At 40.6% G+C, this 20,688-nt stretch overlaps 1 protein-coding gene across 7 annotated transcripts in view; it reads right to left on the bottom strand.

The window, feature by feature from the left end:
• The window catches only part of LOC119649648 (mitogen-activated protein kinase kinase kinase 15), an 84,773-nt gene that overhangs the window by 48,111 nt on the left and 15,974 nt on the right, over positions 1 to 20,688 (bottom strand). For 5 of the 7 annotated variants that reach the window (XM_038051905.1, XM_038051919.1, XM_038051912.1 and 2 more), the window contains exons 2-3: positions 7,918 to 8,123; positions 34 to 228 (exon numbers count right to left, since the gene is read on the bottom strand). In XM_038051905.1, coding sequence (XP_037907833.1) covers positions 34 to 228; positions 7,918 to 8,123 — 401 coding nt within the window. The other 2 variants (XM_038051930.1, XM_038051925.1) reach the window with 2 other exon arrangements.

Here is a 20,688-nt window from a genome sequence, read left to right as displayed (position 1 = left end):
TTTTGGGAGAAAAGTAAGAAGAATGTAACCCACCTTAAGTCTAAACGTCTGCTCCGATTGAGACTCGTTGTACAGCAGAATATTACCCTTCATACCGAAACTTTCTCTTACCCCTAAATGATAAAATAAGGCTATTTGTTGTGCTTGTATCGACAGATCTAAGATGGCTACGTCGGCATTGTAAAACGTTTCTAAAACGTTTGTTTCTCCAAAGTCCAATTTCTGAAACTAAAAAAAGGAAAATATCAACCACCTTTTATGTAATTATATTCAGTGCTAAAAGCCGTGCTTTAGGCTTACTTTCTATATTTGTTATTTACGGTGGAATAAGCAAAATAAACAATGCGCAGCTGTTATGATAATTTGATAACATTTATTCATAATAGGTAACAAGCGCAAAAAATCGCAAACAATCGACGACCGGGGCCGATATATAACTCTTCAAGATTTGTTTTACAACCCCAACAGAAAACAGCAGAAGGAATCCGTAACGTGTATACAGTAACATTTCCGGAAAGATAGTTTGTAGGGCGACGCTGTTACCGCAGTACAATTTGCTTTCAGAAGATGTAAATACATCCTAGATGAAGGCAAATGATGCGGAATATTATATGCCGAATAGGCAAGAGGCTATGCTGAAGTAGTCCCTTGAGTTATTGTCGTTAATGGAACTAAGCTTCTTGCTCAGCAAACTTCTGATTCGAACTGTGGAACTTATTTATCTATTGGTCTATAGTTTATCTAGTTATACGAGTATATAGTTTTTCTCCCATGTTAAAAAAAAAATGCGAAAAGCTGAGCCAACTGATCCTCCAGGTTGGGGATTTGGGTAAAGCTGCGAATCCTACTTGGAAAATTACCTGTCACGAAGACACGAAAGAAACCTCGGACTGGATTGAATACACATCGGCGGACCTGGCAAAGAAAAGGACAAACTATTTGTACATTTTCTTTTGGAATGTGCGTTCCTTGTACAGATCGAAGCTAGCTGCTCAGCAGCTTGCCGTTGCTCAGCCCCATGATAGAACTGATTCCATAGCTTTGCAAGAGATCCCAGGTATTATAGCGGCCATTCGGCAAACCATGTGCTCAAAGTAGGTTTCCTAGTCAGCCAAAAAATGAAATTTACTGCCATCTGTTGAAGGCATTAGCAGACAGCTATGCACTCTCCGTTTGGAAAGTAAATTTCGAAATAAAGCCTCATATGCCCCCACAGAAGAGACTGGAAAGTCGGAGGCTACCTTCTACGAGGTACCAGAGCGAACCCCCGGAGCCTGCCCTAGACGTAAGACCAAATACTAGAAAATTTCAACAGCCCTTGTTTAGGTGTCCTCATCGATAGCTTGCATGAATGTACCAGTGACAGCGGATTATAAATCATCCAAGGATAGTGAAACACGAAATTGTCATTGGAAGATCCTGGTTCGCTGGGAAATAGTTCCATAAACAAACGTGAGTTTCTCCAAAAAAGCTATTTTCAATCAAATTCACCAAGTGTTAATCGAGCACCGCCACATCTCAGCCTTGTTGAATGGTAAAACTTTCACAGGGATCAAAATAAACTCGAATCATTATCATGGTGCTCCACTTCAAATCAGGCGAGAGCAAACAATAAAGCCATTCACAACAAAGTCCTCTACTCCTTTTTAGAGAAATGGATGCCACCGAGACTTCAGCTGTCAGTCAGAAACCTTGGAGATGGAGAATCTACATCTTCACCACCACCCCAGCCGCAAAAAACGGCGATAACAGGATGGAAAAATTCTGCATATCAGAGACTTATCACACCCTCCATCGAAGGAAGAAGCGACTATAAAACGAAAAAGAAAACCTGTCTGTGAATTCGAGGAATAAAAGGAGTAGCGGTACGGGGAAGTCAGCCGGATGAAATCGTATACACCTCGTTGCTCATCCTATCAAGTTATACAATTTCCGACAGTGTGGGCATTTTAAAATGATGGATTATTGGCAAATTACTTAACAACTAGAATACCGGCGAGTTGGAGGTTTTATCGAACGTGCCCAGAATATCATCGGCCCTTATCAACGACGCTTCACTGCAGACAAACCAGCAATATATCAAATTTTCTACCATCAGCAATCAATGGAAAAATTGTTGAAATGGCTTCAAAGCCGCCTGTAGCATAGCAAGGTGAAACTATGATATATAGGTCCATGAAAGAATTCGGTACCCCCAAAAACTAATACGAATGGTTCTGACCTTTCAAATTCAATAACGATCTAAGGGAAGCAGACACAGTATCTTACATTCTTTTTATCTTTGACCTAAAACGCTCTACGAGTACAACGCTGAGCTGAGTACCAGAGATACGATTCTCTTCAATTCCACTCAACTGCTGGATTGTGCTCATGATATTGACATAATGAGAAGAACAACCCCTGATGTACAGACTACCTTCATCCAGACCCAGCAGACAGCGCAAGATCTTAGATTGTACGTTAAGGATGGCAATACATGGCAGCAACGTCAGTAACAAAAACAACAACAATATCCAAATATCTAACAGCTCTGGGCAATTGACAGCAATGAAGATAGAAGGCTACAACTTTGAAATCGTTCAAAATTTCATTTATCTAAGGCCAGAAATAATAACCGATAGAAGTTATGATGATAAAATCCGCGTATAGTTCTTCGCATCCAATAGAGCCCATTTCAGTTTACAAGCTGTTTCGTCTTCTTATAAGGTTGAAAAGTCCCCTTACACAAGACAGTGAACTTACCAGTCCTAATGTATTCTACCGAGATTTGTGTTTTCAACAAGAAAAACTGTGAGCTGTTGGCCACGTTCGTAAGGAGAATCTTCTGAAAAATGTTCGACCCGTTACAAGAAGATGGATGGCAAGAAATCTATGGTCAATATCATGACCAACCGATCAATAGGTTGCGATGAACGAATGAAAAAATCTGTATGACTCAAGATGATCCAGCTACCGAAAATCCAAAGTGATAATATCCATTGTAGAATAAGAGTGCGATGGAGTAGTTCAGGGCGCCAAGCAGCTGCAATTGGATATCCAATTTGTGAAACTCGATGCAAAACCGAGATATTTGTAAGTAGACCAAATATATGTTGTTGCGGTGATGATGATGGCCGATAGTAAATTGATTTTAATAAGAAAACGGCGGAAAAGGGTCTCCATTTATGAAAGCTCTCTTTAGACTAAAGAGGGAAAGAATAATTTGCACTGACAACTGATTCGTATTATAGGTTCCCAGGGGATCTTTTGCAATGGATATAATTAACGGGAAAAATACGTTCACTACATTTTGAATGATTTATGTAGGTAAACTCGTAAGATTCCATTAATATCAAATACTGGCAGTCATGTCGTAATCAAAGGGCGGTCGGAGTTTGAAAATCAATCAATCGTTAATACGTTGCTATGTACTAAGCCTAAGTCGTTGGGGCTAGAATCTCCGCGAATGACTGAGGCTGCGATCTACTTCTTGACAAAGGGACAAAAGCCTTTTATAGTCCTTTGAGAGAGACACAAAGAGAGCTGTTTTTTTGCGGACACTTTAAAGGCTGGCATCAAATCCAGTCGCCACTGAACAATTCCGGACAACCAAAACTTTAGGGTCGTGGGTAATCGGGGATTACAAATAAACACGTGGAAATCAATCAAAAGTTTTAATTTCAAAATCAACGACTCGTCGGCTTGGACTTCTAGCTCGCTAGGTCTTTTTTCTCCCGCGAAAAGTCACCACGATAATCGGGCGATCAACCGCTCTGAGGAAAAGCAGACGGAGCTAGGAATATGTTTTTCCGAAAGTTTTTAGAGTATACCGCGTCCACCATACCTAAGCGCCATAGGTGTTAGGGCCTGGCAATGTGCTTACATCACTCGTCATCCATTTTCGGATAGTGAATTCCATTGTACCTGCAATGGAGTTGTCGCTCTTTCTCAATGTGCCCTATACACCTCAATTTCCAGCTTCTGATCAACATGTCCGCGAAACAGCCTCAAATTGATTTTGGTGGTAAGATTTTCGACAAAATTGAAGGCAGATTCAGTACTGGTAATACTTTAGCCAAGACAGCATGGAGGGCGTCACCGATAATAAAAAGAAATAATATCGACCATAAAGTACAGTCCGGGGTCGAATTCCTCTGAACTTTTACCTCGATGAAGCACGTAACATTTGTGATATTGGCTACTATGATAGTTTCCCCGCAGTGAACCTTCTGCGTAAGCATTGCAGATACACCCCTGTCGACGCTTTCGAAATCCTTCTCAAAATCGATGTTAGTATAGGCTAATAACATCAATCATGTTATGGAAAGTAAAAGCACGCCATTGGAAATTAATTTGAAGTAGAGTCCTATTGTACAGGATATATAGTTACTCATAACTTTTAAAATGTCGAATAAGGAAGTTTTTCGGAGATGTTTAATAATGTTTTCTCATTTTGACATTGTATATATTCGAGCAATAGAGATCAGTTCACAAGACACCTGAATCCGAGTCCAATAAGGAGGAAATATCGGATATGTCAAGGACGAAGCTAACAGGCAGGAGGTTGGATGTTAGCTATGTCAGTGCAGTGAGGAGCAACCAACAAGCCATCCTTCCCAAGTGATTTGCAGAGCAAATACTTAATTGTGAAGCAGATGTGTAAGCGCTGGAGTGCCAAGCTCGGCATACGCTTTCAACCATCCCTTACACTGGTAAACTGCACAACGAAAGACACGACGGAATGGCTAGGACCACAATCCCTCAATTGCAAGCCCGGAATGGAGCAGAACACGACATGTGTTGGGGATGATATACCAGGGACACAAAAACAAGTACTAATTATATTATTATGAACACAATGAACAAAGTTGTCCACAGGGTAGTGTATCGTACTAACTTCTACAGGCAGAATTCAATTATGGTTGAAAATTACTAGTTCCTTGTGCAGAAAGACCGGATTGTGTATCAATTCAGCCAGGAAACCATCGTACTATTCACAAGTATAAAAGTTACAAGAAAATCAGAGATTAAATACTTGAGAATCATACTAGACTCGAAACTAGCCTGTAGGACACACATCGGAAAACTACAAGGTCGGTTTGCTGATCCGTGGCCTACCTATTTTACTCCTCAAAGAAACCATAGGGGGCGACTATTGGAATTCTTCTCAGTCAAGTGATTATCAAGACAACACAAGATCCAAACAGGTGAACTATAAAACAGGAATGAAAACTTTATTAATTGAATAAACTTGGCTCGTACAATAAGATCTGAATACTCTGGGTTCTAGATTATATTGGGTTGGAAGGCAATGGGGCAGCGGATGAGCTAGCTAGAAAAGGAGCAGGAGGGCCGATATATAGATCAGAATCCTTTTGTGGAATCGAGAAGGAGGTAATGGCAATAATACATACATGCAGAGGGACGATTGAGGGAACTATACTGTACAAACTTACCAGGAATGGAACAGCCTATTATGCTCATGGGGGATACAAACCAATCGTTTGTAAGATTGTTTAAACTTCCCCAAAAACTGGCGTGGGATCATTGTATCATATCTTCTGTGATCATCTCAAGCTAAATTACTGCTTGGGGAGGCTAGGCAAGTCTGTGGGAAAAGTGATGAAACATGCACACATATTCTGAGACAATGTCCAACTCCTGGGCAAAGTAAATTAAGACACCTGGAAAATACTTAATACAAGATGCTAAGCAGAAACATCTAGAAATACGAAACACCTCAAAATTTCTGTCATTTATAGAGTTAATTGTAGAGAATTCTACGTCATGTGTTTCTGGGCCGACTCGTACGCCGGTCGTCCTGGGATACTTGATTCCATTGCATGGTGCAATCAGCAATGGAATTCCTTTATGTGTGACCTTTTCCCTGCCACCTGGCGCCCTTAATATTCTACTCATTAATGCAGATAGGAAGAGTACGACGACCTGGCAGACTGAGAACTTTGGTGTCGGTTGTATTTCAGTCTGACCCAATTGCCTCCTTCTTCAAATCTAGGCCAACGTTCATGATTCGGTGCGAGAACAAGCACATATCACCAGCGTAGTCGAGGTGTTCCAGGAACGATGAGATCATTCATTGAACACTTCAACGTGGACGAGACAAGGTACCAACAACAACTTCATCGGACTCGGCTTTGGGTTTGATTTTCCTCTACGATTTTACATCGATCCAACAGGTGACATTTTGCCAAGGAGTTTGGTCCATAAGAGGATGGAAAACTGCTTGTGAGATTGAGTTGCTAGACACGAAAGAAAACCTTGTATGCATCGAGTTGAAATCGAGATTTTCATGGGTATTTGATGGAGTAAAAGAGTAGTTGTTTATCATGAACGACTAAAACCTGATGAAACCATTACTGGTAAACAATTTCGAAAACAATTAGTGAAATTGAAGGAAGTATTGGAGGAATAGAAGACATCCGAAGACCAAATAAATTAATTTTTCTATATGATAACTATAGACTCTACTTTGTAAAGTATGTAAAAAAAACTATTAAGCAAACATTAACCAGGACGTCCTACCCTACCCGAATTGCCCCATTGCAGTTTATTGCTTATTTCGATAAAAAGCGTTACGGACTTTTACGAAAATTCTTCCAAGTGAATATTTGATTTGACGAATGGGTTGACCTCAAGAAACAAATGATTTGTTTGGCACAAGATCCATTTTTTGTGTGGAAGATAAGAAAATAATTGCTCACAATTCTCAATAGTTTTAATTTTTCCAAAGACACAGACGTTCTATCACTTTAATTTTTAGGTTACCCAATTTCATAATAGCACTTTCGGACTTCTTGACTTCTTCTTTGTATTTTTTGTAATGTGGTAATGGTTTTTATTATAAACCGGGACTCCCCTCCTAACATGTAGGGCAGCGTCTTTGGGAACATTCCACAATTAATGCTGAAAAAGACTAGCTTTTCCCAGAATTCAAAAAATTATCAATCAGATTGTGCTATTTTTGATAATGAAATTATTATTCTAGCGGACTTGTATCGACACGCGTGAATACATTTCAAAAATCCAACCTTGCAATTCTTGACTATCGACGTCGTAACGAAAAACCCACCCTCATTCGGAGCGACGATAACTCTGTTGCACCAATCGAATTTTAAATTTTATTGGTTGATGGCTCGGAAATGTTAAATTTTTTTTTAATTTTTAGGTAAGGTATTTCCATTGCTATACAAATATTGATAAGTTCTCAGCCACCGCCCACAAGAAAAGTCGCTTTCGCTGAAGCTTACCACAAATAAAATTTATTTCTGATTGAATGGATCGAGCATTTATATATTGGGGATTAAAATAAACGACTGGCAATTGATGCATACATAAGTGTATTCCACCAAAAGGAATATGTTGCTTCCACAGTGTCCAAGACAGATATTCTGAATTGCTGTTTGCTGATGCGAAAATTTGAAGAATTTCAAGGATGTTTTTTCTTGGTGTTAAATTTATTAAGAGGAAAAGGGAATTCACACGTAGGAATTTCGTCATCTCTTTGGATGCCAAATTCTTCGAATTTTCTGTATCTGCGCTATAATTTCGATCGAATAATTGAACAATTCGGTCTTCATGCAAGTTTGTTTGCCGGCGTGAGTCTTTTTACCAGAGGCGACAATGATACTACATTGTCATAGGTACCAAGGTAGAACTGAAATTCCTGCTCAGTTTTAGAGCTAACTTCTGTGAATCATGTGCTACGCGACTATCACCTAGCAGTTTTTATCAACTGGAAACTGGACTTAACTCGAAGAATTGTGTAAGAAAAACTAGTTCTGTTGAAGTAAAGGACAACTCAGGAGTCAACCGCAACTGATCTGTCAGCCCGCCTTTCGCAACAACCGATTGAGCAAACCTCTCTCTCTTTTGTTAGAACCAAATATTCATTTCCCTTTCATCAAAACAATAATTTACCTGTATAATTTGTAAATTGCCATTGACCAAGGCACAGGCCTGTTTCACATCTTCTAGAGCGGCTTTACGGTGAGTGACATTTTCCGGCTGTTGGATATCGATTACAAGCGCGACATCCATTCGTGGTCTGCCCGCTTGAATGGCTGTATTACCCGACATATCACTCAAATTCGACATACTGTCCGTTTGACGAACACCGTTCAGTTCTGAAAAGAGAAACATGAAAAAAACCATGATTAGTTATAATCTTATCTGCTCGGGGAAGAAAATTGAATAAACAATCAACAAATGCAAAGATATTCGGTAATACGCTAAATATACTTGAAAACCGCTTAATGATGGTAAAAAATCTATTAATTGGCAGAAATTTGGCTAAGCACCTTTTAGACGCATTTTCCTGAACTATTCGACACTCGCGTAGGATGCCAATCACAGACGCCCGGAACGCTTCAAAATATTTTGATGAAGGAAAAGCGTAAATAGGGATTATAACTCATGTTTTCGCACTGTTTCGCGTACGCGTTGACTGCGCCTATTTGCGCCCACCAGACCGACAAATGCACTGAGCTTTTTGGATTTAGATTTTTCGAATTTTCAGCAGCGCATGAATCATCTGTATTTTGAGTCACTACCTAAAATACCTCCAAGAAGCCAAGCTAAGTGGCGAATTACCAGGGGCACCAGCAGTACGGCTCAATGGTTATGCATGCTCGCGCACTGACCACTCTATAGGGAAATGTCGATTCACTAATTTATTTAGTTTTAGCTTGAGAATTGTTTACATCTCTGAATGGCGCGAATACGAGATTTTTAACGAATTAAAGTGTGATAATTGCTGATATGCTCTGAGGTCGGGGCCAAACTAAAATCTTGCGAAAGCTTATTTGACTCAAGCTTCGCGGATAGTCGATGAAGTTTTGTCGTTAATTGTGTTATCAGCAGACGAAAGTGGTGCATTTGTTGCTGAAGCCTTACGCAAATATAATATACATGCGTTATCTACGAAAATGATTATATGAGACTTTTCTACTAATGCTTTTTCGCTTAGGGGAGACTTGGAGAGCGGACATAAAATCCTCCGTCAATACGACAACTTTGTGTTATCATTTGATAGTAAATAGTTCCTGAAATACCTAAAATTACGACAGGTTTAATGTTTCAATATCCGATTTTTTCATCCTAACCGCTGTGAAAATGCAGAAATTTTCCGGAGGATATTGTTTCACGATGAAAAGCAGCTGGCTCATTATGCTAATAAAACGAAAGCACTATCCCATGAAAATTGTAAACGCCAGCAATAGAACTATTCCAGCCAAAGCGATTCTCAATGACGAAAGTGATCCCGTTTTTGTCACGACCTCTCTACTGTTAACGCACTTTCTCTCAGCAGTCCGCAGTAACAGATTTACTCGTATATCTGTTACGTTCCTATCAGCTAAAAATTACCACAACGCAATACTGCAACAAATTTTTGTCTGAGTGGTGAAAATTCTGGGTAATAAATCTTTTATCGCGGCATTTTATATAATATTATATTACTTTATTGACAATTTGTAGGAAGCTATAGAATGTTTTTAATAATGGGGATATTCGCCTGGCATCAAATGGGGTAATTTTCCAGTTTTTCTTGATTTGTCTGTGATAGCCAATCTAATAGGTACCATAGGAACAAGAAAACTTTTTGAAAGACTATTTTCTGGAAAGCCATCAACCGCCGAATCAAAAATTCACGGCAGATGAATATTTTAACCAATCTTGATCCGATATGTGAGAACCGCCCTAAACGGTCCCAAGCACGTTTGAGAGAGAGGCAGGAGGAGGGCACTTTAGTTCGAATGGCTGTATAGCACCTTGGCCATAGTCTATCTAATAGGCAGTACCCACAGTTAATGGGCCCGACTTGCGAAGGTATTGGGGAAACTTAACGGTACGCATCAACATCTGGTAGTATCTAAATATGGCTTAGTGCTTACAATGTGTGCTGATAAATCTCCCCAATGCATCCGCAAGTCCGGTCCATTGAGTGCGAGTACTGCTTATTAGATGTATTGACCTTGGCAGTTCAAGGACAAGGCGAATGCCAACCTCACCCTGGCACTTTTTATTAAAACGCGAGGTCGCTGTCCCGGTGATATATCTCCTACTTGTGAAAGGCGACAAAAAGGGATGCAGATGTTTGGACTAACAATCTGCATGTCTCAAAATCAATTATGCTAAGGAAACGGCTACCACAAACTCGAAATCGAACTGATCTTCCGGTTACAACCACTTGCTTTCATTAACGGTTTATGATTGGATATTGGAATTTGCGAACGCTCCTCGACGATGATATCGAGCCTCCACAGAATGAACGCCTCCTCCAATTTCAGCAGTACAGATTTAACAATCTGCGGTTAAGTGAGGTAAGATGCTAGAACTATGGGAAACACTTCTTTCCCTACAACGGCACCGTGCTGTTATATTTTGACAAGTCTGCCTGATATAAGACTGAACTTTATGCCGGATCGAGATTCCGGTCCAGGATGAGGAATCTCAATAGGACAGCAACGGAGACTTCAGTTGCAAAGAAAAAGGAGGTTTTCTATGAGCAACTCAATACAGTCTTGAAGAGGTTTTCTAAAGGGAACATTGCGATCGTGATGGAAGATCTGGACGGCAAGATCGACTCTGATAGCATCTACGAATCAGTGGAACGAACCTCACGCGGTTGGAAAATATGGTGAATGTGAATTTTTGCAGCTTCCATCGCCTCGTCACTGGTAGCACATTGTTCGAGCACAGATCCTGTTGTAAGATCAGTCGGGTGTAAACTGACCGGCAACATACCTCTAATCAGATAGACAACATCAAGATCAACAGCAAATTTACGAATTGTCTTCTGGATGGGCAAAACAAGGCGCTGCCACCGACCTTGCGCGGGACAATCTTCTTATAGTTGTAGTTCCTTGCGTCTGAGAATTGCATCCGCACCTTTTTACAGGTTGTTGACCACGTCTCGAAGTATCATAAGATTTGGCTGCCCGCCGGAAGCTGAAGACTGTTATTTCTGCTGAAAGTGAGTATGAACATGATGCATGATGAGACCCGGCCCCTCCATCTTGGGAAGTGAAGAGTAGCGTGTGCTATGTCGAAAGGGAATTTGCAACTGAAGCTGGAGCTACTGCAAATAACTACGATTTCGCTACTATAACTGACTGATGGTCGCAATTTTTCGATAGTGCCCCGAGAGACGTTAATGGTAGCCTCCTCATCTAGGACGAGTAACAGCTTAAGAGGTTGAATGAACATTTCTACCGATCTTCAATCGAATAAAATTTTACGTCTTGCGAATTAAGCCATCGTAACACTTGGATATCGACTAATTTCCAAACAAAAGGGAATTCATCTCGACGCTCAATCGAGTATAAGAGGATTGTAAAGAAGGAGGCTGACCGACTGGAGGGGTAGGCGTTCAAATGGCATAGGTCCCAGGGCGACACCCACGATGGAGCATACAACTTGGGAAACGTCTTTTGAACCAACACAAACAACTCTACTATCAAACTCATCTCCACCTGCAAGCGGTGATAGCCGGAAATTCAGTCTCCCACGCCTACAAACGGACAAGTTATACTAAATGGTCATTCAGGTTATGGGTTGGATAGGGCTGACAACCCTATACAAAAAACCAAGGTTACGGAGCCACGAAAAGAATCTCGGACTGGACGGTCCTTAAACGTCGGCAACGAAAAGGCCGAACAGTACGCTCCTTGTTCAAAAAAGGAGTTGCCTAGCAGTTGGCCAATACCCTATTCAATATAAGGCTGATGTCAGACAAAAAAAAACCCTGCTGTTGTCAGCTTTGCACTCTTCGCTTGCGAGGCAAATTCAGAAATATAAACCTCATTAGCGTCCGAGCGCCTATATGAAGCAGTGGAATCAACTTTCGAAAACTGCTCGAAATATGAAATCAAAAAAATGCTTTGAGATTCTAACAAGCCAAGTAGGCACGGGGCCCGTATTTAGACGATACATCGATTCCCATAGTTTGCATAAAACTACCAATGACAACGGACTGCACATTATCCAAGTCGCACATGGTATATTGTTAGAAGTACCACAAATAAATAGACGGGATCACTTTCAAACAAATGACCACGTACTAACGCAACGACACTTCTTAGCCTTGATGAATGTCAGAACATATAGCGGAGCCAATATAGACCCGGATTACTATCTGATTGATTTTGTACTCTGGGCGTAAATAACATCACCAGGAATCCCTTCTGATAATCAGATGATACTTTTGTGCACGTAGATGCTGATCCTGCCGATACAAAGAAGGAAATTTGATTTCCGACTGTATGAGCATATTGGAGCGATGGGTTGAGTTTTTTCATGAACTGTTCAACAATTAAAATATCGGCGAGTTGGAGGTCTCGCGAACTGAGGCGACAGACAAATACTACCACCACCAAGCATAGAAAAAACAGTCCGTGCAATTCATCGGCTTAAAAACCATAAATCGGCAGTAGCCGATGGAATTACAGTCGAACTGGTTAAATCTGGAGGTGACGAACTACACCAAGCAATTCATCAACTGATGCTTAAAATCTAGAAAAGCAAATTAGTGCCTGACGACTACGACGAGGCATTCCCTGTTCCATACATAAAAATAGTTATATCGCACAGTGAAGCAATTATAGAGGTATCACTATCTTGCTATGCCAGCCCCATACGCCCAGAACATCATCGGCCCATACTACAGAGGCTTCACTCCAGATCAGATTTTCTCTGTGGGGTAAGCGATGAAAAAACAAAATTGATAAGGTTGACTAAGCTGACCCTGACTAATGTGCGAAACCAACAACAACAGTCTAAACACAACTTCGAACAAAGAACTTCGGCGGCGCACAGGCCAGTTACTCCTGGACGAGTTGATTAGAAGACGGAAAGGACAATGGGTAGGTCACACTTTCAAGAGAGGACTATTCCATTATTGGCTACGCCACGCACTACAACCCACTCTCCCAAGATAGTCGACGGATGGGTAGTGCTAGAATCGCATGGCGCTAAAGAGTAGAGAAGTACAGAACTCTTGGGAAGACCTAGAGAGGCAATGCACGTGAGTACTATGAACGCGCAATGTTTCATTTGGGAGATATTGTCCACCATATATGATTTCGATGTCGATGACCAAGTACGTGAAGGAAGCCAAAACTCTTCGAAGACGGAGGCACTGCCGTCTTATAATACTTCTTGGCACATGGTCTGATTGATTCCACTCATATGAAGACATCAAACAAATTGAGAAACCGAAAACTGGACGCTTCAGGTATGAAAGGTTTTGTGTATTTCTTTTAGAAAAGCATTTCAATGGACATTTGTTCCATTAGTACCTAACACGTAATATAAGAACCTATTTTGTGAGAATATCCACTTTCGGGTGATATTGACATGCATTGCACAGAAGCGACAACTTTCACATATAACTTTCTTAATAACAGTGGAATTGAAAAAATCATTAATTTCACGGTTTAGTAGAGATAGCACGCCCTTAACTAGGGGATATATTGAAGTCATCTAGTTAACTTAGGAGATGTGCAGGGGGTACTATCTCTGAAACCCTGCGGAACATACGGCGGTTTTCTGGTGTTTAGCAAATAAGCAGCTCATAGAGGGAGGCCGGCTTGAAAAACAGGACATCTCATGGGGCAGAGGGATACCGGGAAGTGAGAAGCTGGCGACTGCCGCGGCTGTGGTCCGAGGATGCTAGCCTGTGCCTGAATCTGGGGCAAATACCTCAACAAAAATGTGGATGTAAGAAACGAATTACCATTTTTTGAAATAATTAGACTATTTTTGGTTTTTTCGCTGTTGTTGTATTCATCAATGCTACAACCCCTTGAATGAAAGAAATGGTTCCCGAATTATCGGAATGTGCAAATCAAATACATAACACTAGCGAAAAAATCAAAAGCAGCATTTTAGTTGATTTTCTGCGTGTCTTTGTTTTGTTTGTGTTACAGTTTTTAAATACAATTTAAATTCTGTTGTATTCTTCCAATATCGATCGCCTATTTTTTACTTTACCTTTTAACCACTTAGTCTTTTTCTTTAAAATAAATTATAACCCGTTTTCTTCTTATTTACAAAAGCATTTATCTAAAACAATGCACCACACTTTGTTACTATTTCACACTGCCTATTTCTCCTATTTTTTTATGAGCGAGCCGAAGTGTTCGGAGCCGCGGTTGGATACAGAAGAGACCGACTTATTTCCATGCGGTCCTTACTGTCCCAACCAACGGCATTTTTTTACCGCTGGTTCTCCACTCCCCCGGTGCGTTCTGAAAACGAGTGAGTGGAGAGTTTCCGCATTCAGCGCCATCTACCCGTCCGCATCCGCAACATCCGAAATAAATTTCGAATGCTGCAGATCCTGCCGCGCCACAGCATAATTATATCAAACAATTTAGTCGCTGGAAACATCCGAAGATTACACTTAGAATTACCATTAACATTGAAGGACAGAGAGGATATTGACAACGCTCTGGTTAATTATTTAGCCATCGGAATAGATAATTCTAAAAGTGACGAACCTGAATCTCTTTAGACGAAGAGATAAAATGCTACCCTTTCCACCTAAGTTCGTGCAAACGGATGGAAGACCAGGAAGGTGATAACGGCTGTACCGAGCACAGCAGGGAAGAAATTATGTATGAAAACTGCCTGAAGCCAACGGCTAATACCCTGAATACGATCTACGAATTCCTTCAGCCCGAAGCACAATGTCGACCGCCACGTTAAGGTAGCGGTCCGAAAACTTTAAGGACTCCTGCGAAAAAGCGATAGGCGATTTGAGTTCAGCAGGGTAATGTGAAGCGAGTGTATGGGTTCTCTTTAGGATTCCAGAGAAAATATCCTTTTGTTATCTGTTTTTTATGTCTAAAGCGCATATAGCCAGATCCTCAAGCAATCACTATAGATTTGATCAATGTAGACGTTGTGGCGAAAAAGGCGCCTGGCAAGGAATTGCGTCGCAGCAAGCGGAAAATGAGAGAGATTTCCAAGAGCGAAGATTAGATGAGATTTATTCAGATAAACCTAAACCACTCTGAGGCCGCACATTGTCTTTTACGGCAATCAATCCTAGAGCTCGATATGGACGTGACAATTATTGGCAAGTCACACATAGGGAAGGACGAAGCGGTATGGGCCATCGATAGAAGTGGAATGTATGTAATTTGGACGACAGGAGGATACCCATCCGAAAAAATTATCGCAACATTTGGTAATGGATTTGTAAAAGACAAAGTTAACGGTGTTCATGTCTATAGTTTCTTTGCTCCCCCTAGGCGTTGACTATGAGCGAATGTTACGTGAATTAGTGTTAGATGCAAACACATGATCCCCACAATCATCACGGGCAACTTCAACGCATGGTCTACCGAGTGGACAAGCAAAGTTTCAAATCCCGGATGCTTGCAAGCGAGAAGGAATTTCCAACGTGCGAATAGTAGATAAAAAAATTAACGAAATGCAACAAATCCATTGCAGGTTATGCCATGTAATGGAATCCACTATCCCAGGAGAGCCGACGATTGGGGTGCCCTAGAACTACGTAGTGTAGAATAATGGTGGAGGGCAAGTCCACGGAAAATCGTGGAGATAACTGAAGTACATTGATAAGAATCGGTAGCGCTAGCAAAATCCATTGAGCTCGAGGGTAAGAACAAATCATTTAAAATGTGTCCTGCTTATTGTAAAAGGCAACTAAAAGGAATAGAAATATGTGTTTTATACCGTGAGCAATGAATTGGGATTCGCAGCTAATCCTTTTTGCTACCGAAAACGAACCGTTTTCGCAATCAGATTATCGTCGAGCAGTGAGGAACATTTCTTGCTACGCGAACAACACAAGCTTTAAACAACTCACCAAATATAGATGAGCACTGGGCCACCATCAAAAATTCTTGATCTCCAGGGCGAATAAAGTTGTAGGCCACGTTCCAAAAGAGGCGTCACAAGATTTGCACGAATGCGGATAGATGAAAGCGGATCGATGAACGTAAGGAAAACCATTCCTTGGAAAAGTACGAGAACGTGACAAAAGGCAGAAGCTAACACAAATAACAAAGATTTCACCACTGCATACCGCATCACCAAGGAGTATGCGGGTGGCCGTAAGCATTTCAATTATAAGGGACATTAACCACAGGCTCCCATCCAAGATGAACAGCAACTGTGGCAGGAGCTCTTCAATACTATTTTCAATTGAATAACTACGAGTAAACTTCAACTTCTTGTGGATAATGCCATAAGTCACGAAAATATGAGAATACGAATTAGTCCTCTAACCAAAAGCGAATTTATTTTCGTTCGGTTTACAGTGAAGAGCTTTCTGCCGAACTTTGTGGTGCAGACCCTACAATCTCAGCAGAGTTATTACTTCCATTCATTCGTAAATTCTGGTAATACGAGGTTTTCCCTTTGGAAAAAAGCGATGATCGTTAGGATTCCGAAGAGAGGCACCCGAGTTGTGTACGACAATTTGACATGTCCCCTGCCCTCTTCGAATCGTAGAAACCACCCGGACACTCGTATTTTAGATACACAATTACCACCATACAGTCAATTATTCAGAAGTTTTTATCGATTTTAACATAAAATTTAATATTGTGTCTTTGCTTTTTATACATTCTTCGGTTGATGTGTCGTATTTCGACTTCCACTGAACGAAATGTCACCAAATTCAGAAAAGATTCACACAGCATAAATGCATTAATCATCACCCGATAGATGGCGCTAATGGTTCCATTTGCAGAGAACGATTTCTGTTTAGGTTTGTGCAATACGTCGATCCACGTACCTGATATCTATGAACATTTATCAAAAGACGGAAAGAATACTGGATAGGACAGAAAATGGCAATTTTGATTCGACACAGATACTACAATAGAGGTGAATAAAAGGGCTGGAAAGTTTAAATTAGATAAAAATAAAGTGCCCTATCTATCCACACTTTGCGGTACAAATTTGTCCACTTAAAGTTTATCAAGTGCTTCTATTTGTATAGATTTCGTGCTAGTGATCAAGCTGTCGATTAGCAATTCAATTAGATTATTAGCAGTATGTTACCGAGTAGGTGCGATATATCATGCACACTTTCGCAAACACAAAAGTCATGTCTGCTCGCAAATAAGCAAATCAATCGGCTGTAAATGGACTTATAATTGTATTTCAAATGAGTGCAGTCGAGTGTTGTAATTGTTATATTGCAGACTCGCACACCAGATAAGGAGTCGGCAGAATTCAACACAAATTAGACACCATATTCCGCATTCCAGGCTTTATGGTTTTCCCGAATGAATTGTTCCTAGATAAGGAAGAGGCGCCTGATTTCCCGAACTTGCACTTCCATATATGGGAAACAAAATCCTCCACCATTTTCTCATGAAATATTCTGGATAATTTTACAAATAATATATTGGATATCATTGAACAAATACCATTAGAAAATTCTCAGAAACCTTAAAAGACAGAAATTCCCATCTTATCTGTGCAAATATTTTCAGTGTTTTGTTTTTGGTTTCGGTTTTATCTGTGTTAGCTCAAAGATCACACGACCGTTAACATTACTAACAGCCATTCGTTTGTCTTCCGAATTCCACACAATACGTCACTTTATCTTACTCAAGGACGGATGCCAAAAGTACGAGTCTACCCAGTAGATGTGAGTTACATATTTACATGAACAGATTTAGTTCATTGCTGCCAGCTGTTCCAGATCACGTTTCTCTAGATGTGACTAATAGGGCCGGTTTTATCGTTCAAATGGCTACACACATAGATACAATGGTAAATCATGAATCAAAGTGCGGAGTACAACTAGAACTTGAATTTGATATTGAGGAAATTGGATTTTTGGGTAATGTGCGATTTGGCTATGAAAACTTAGACCTACAAATAAGATAATGAGCGATAGATAATAGTTATGAAGTCATTGAAAGGCTTAGTGAAGTTGAAAACTTACGAGGCAACGAAATTATGGTCTCTTTCGACGTAAACTAACCGGAAAAGTAGAAGAGGATTATATAGAGCCAAACTATAAACAGTCAATGATACTGAATGGTTACTGAAAACCCGGCTAAATTAAGAATGCAAACAGCCATAACTAGCGAATAGTTACAAGTTGAAATGAGATAACAGTCTATCAAATATTGGGAATAAAAGACCGAGGAGAGTGATATATCCAAGAACTCCTGCTCAGAATACGAAATATACGTGGGGCCACAAAAAAACGAATACAGATTCGAGACAAAAAACATGTCAACAACGTGAACTGGGCAAAAATGAGGAGACTATTCCGGGTAAGGAGTTACCAGCATATAAAATCAGCTAGAAAACCAAGCCATCAAACAAAATGGAGAAATCATAAAAGCTATGCAAACCTGAAAAAAAATGCTACTTTTCCTTCTGCCTTCATGGGCTTCACCCCCCTGCAGATAAGCCCTCAAATATCCCCAGGTTCCATTCCTATTGGACTGGGATTCTAGACTGCACTCAAAAGGAATAGAACTTGTCGGTTGATACGCTGGAAAATTCTAAACTTTCTTGCTACTGGAATGTCACTAGCGCCGGATTACGACTGACTTCACGACTACGACCTTTGACTATCGACAATGGCGCGTATATGTGATTGACGATATATGCCGTGCATAGAGATTTATGACACCCATATATTCCCTTCCTATACCTTCTCATTGCCCATAAGACACCCCGATGAAAAAAGCGACCCCATAAATTGAAGCGCGGCACAAAGGTCAATTTTACATATATTTCGACTCAATAGATAACGTTTTGCAGTTCTTTGAGATTTAATATCATGATGGTGTATAAGACACGTAAAGTTGTGAACATGAACTGAGGCGGACAGAAGTGCCCAAAGCAGCCTGCCACATTCTCGACCCTAGCTAACACAGCAAGCAAGCGTGTCTCGACAGAGCACTTGGTTGAAGCTCTACTGAGATGTTGGTGCACCTGCACAGCCAACTTTCATCACCTTTCTTTTTTTTGGGATAGCTATGCCTTCATGATTGACCATACTTAATCTGATTCATCGCTTTGACTATCCCCAACAACTGCACCCATTTCAATCCTTAATGCGTAGAGTGAGGAGAAACACACTAAAATCGTATTAATCCCAGAGTCTACAGGATAGATCAAGAGTAAAGCCAGTGCAACTGGTATGAACCTTATTGGCCAGTCTTTAGAATAGGAGTTGGGGTGGGGTAATTTTCAAGGAAGGGGATTATATGCTGAGAGCTAAAAGCGGATAGATATGTAACTCAAATAAAAACTGCAATCTGTGGATTTAATCTGAGCTCTTAAAAAACACGAAAAAAAATCATAGCCTTATCACCGACAGTTTCGAGGATATTGAAAACACTTTCAGCAAGGACGAGAATTCCATCGTCAGATACTAAAGCTTAAATTAAATAAAGCAATCTTTGAGGCCCACTTTTTAAATCCATGAGGTAGGCAATTTGATCGATTGAAATTAAATACTCTTGTAAAGGACTTTTGTGCTGCGAGTCGATCCTATGCACGGTTTTGGCTATAATTTCAGCATTAGCCTCGGCAAGGAAAAATGTACTATTTTATTGAATTTTGTAACGTTCCAATCCACAAAAAAACAGATGCGTCAAAAGGACTTCTTCAGGAATTTTTGAGATATATCAATATCCTGGTATTCTCCCTCCGTAGGGTAATTCGACTGAAAAACATCCCCGATTGCCATCTGCACCTTTAAAAGATTATCCTTAGCCCTCTAGATGGCGGGAATCCCAGACTAAAGTTCAGCAACAGTTGCCTTCACCATATATTATTCCTCATGGAATTCATCCTTTCTTCAACACCCTTCTAGCTATTTACAGCAAAAATCCCTAATCCCGCTACCTACTATGATCCAATCAAAAGCTTTCCACATTCCGGCCTCACCGTCTATACCTCCTCAACGAAAGATATTGTACGTGGTGAATTTATTACAAATTATCATATCCCAATCCCTTAATCGCTGAGGAAAACTTCTTCCGCAACAACTAATTTTCCAGCTTAAGTTCCGTACGTAAAATTCTAAATTAAGTTAGTTGTTAAAGTTTCCCTTGGGACCAAGCAATGGCCTGAGGGATAGACTGATACGGAATATATAATAGCTTCTCGTCTACCAAGATCATTAGTGGATGATAATAGCCACCCTGTAGACTCGTCTCTCCTATTAAAAAAGCGATACGAATCTAGACACTTCCTCCAATTTAAGGGCTTATGCGAAACGTGTCCATTGGATGGTTTGCAGTCGGACGTAACAGACAGTATTCGAACGGAGCCTCACTGGTACCTGGCCGCATTAGTGGGTAAACACATACAGCGCCACAAACTAGTCCATCAGGCAGAGGCACATCTCCGTAATACTGATAATCAGGTGATTATCCCCAAGGAGGGAAAACTCGGGAAGTCAGACAATAGAGTCAAGCTCAATATTGGCCTGCTGCGAAGAGCAACCAAGGAAAGAAAGAAGCAAGCCTCAGTGACGCAGGCGCTAAATGGTATCTGTGCTAGCTGAAAAAACACCTGCAACCAAAAAAGGGCTTTCTTTAAGTAGCCCCAGGATAAACCCAAACCTTTAACAACGGAACCGAGGAGGAGGGGAAAGCAGAAATCAGCTGAGAAGAGAGGGATTTTCCAAAGAAACCCAAGAAAGAGATCACGGGTAGGTTAGGGGTAGGAGCC

The sequence above is a fragment of the Hermetia illucens genome, chromosome 1 (genome assembly GCF_905115235.1).
Source record: "Hermetia illucens chromosome 1, iHerIll2.2.curated.20191125, whole genome shotgun sequence".
Classification (NCBI taxonomy): domain Eukaryota; kingdom Metazoa; phylum Arthropoda; class Insecta; order Diptera; family Stratiomyidae; genus Hermetia; species Hermetia illucens.
This window is presented reverse-complemented; position numbering and strand designations above follow the sequence as displayed.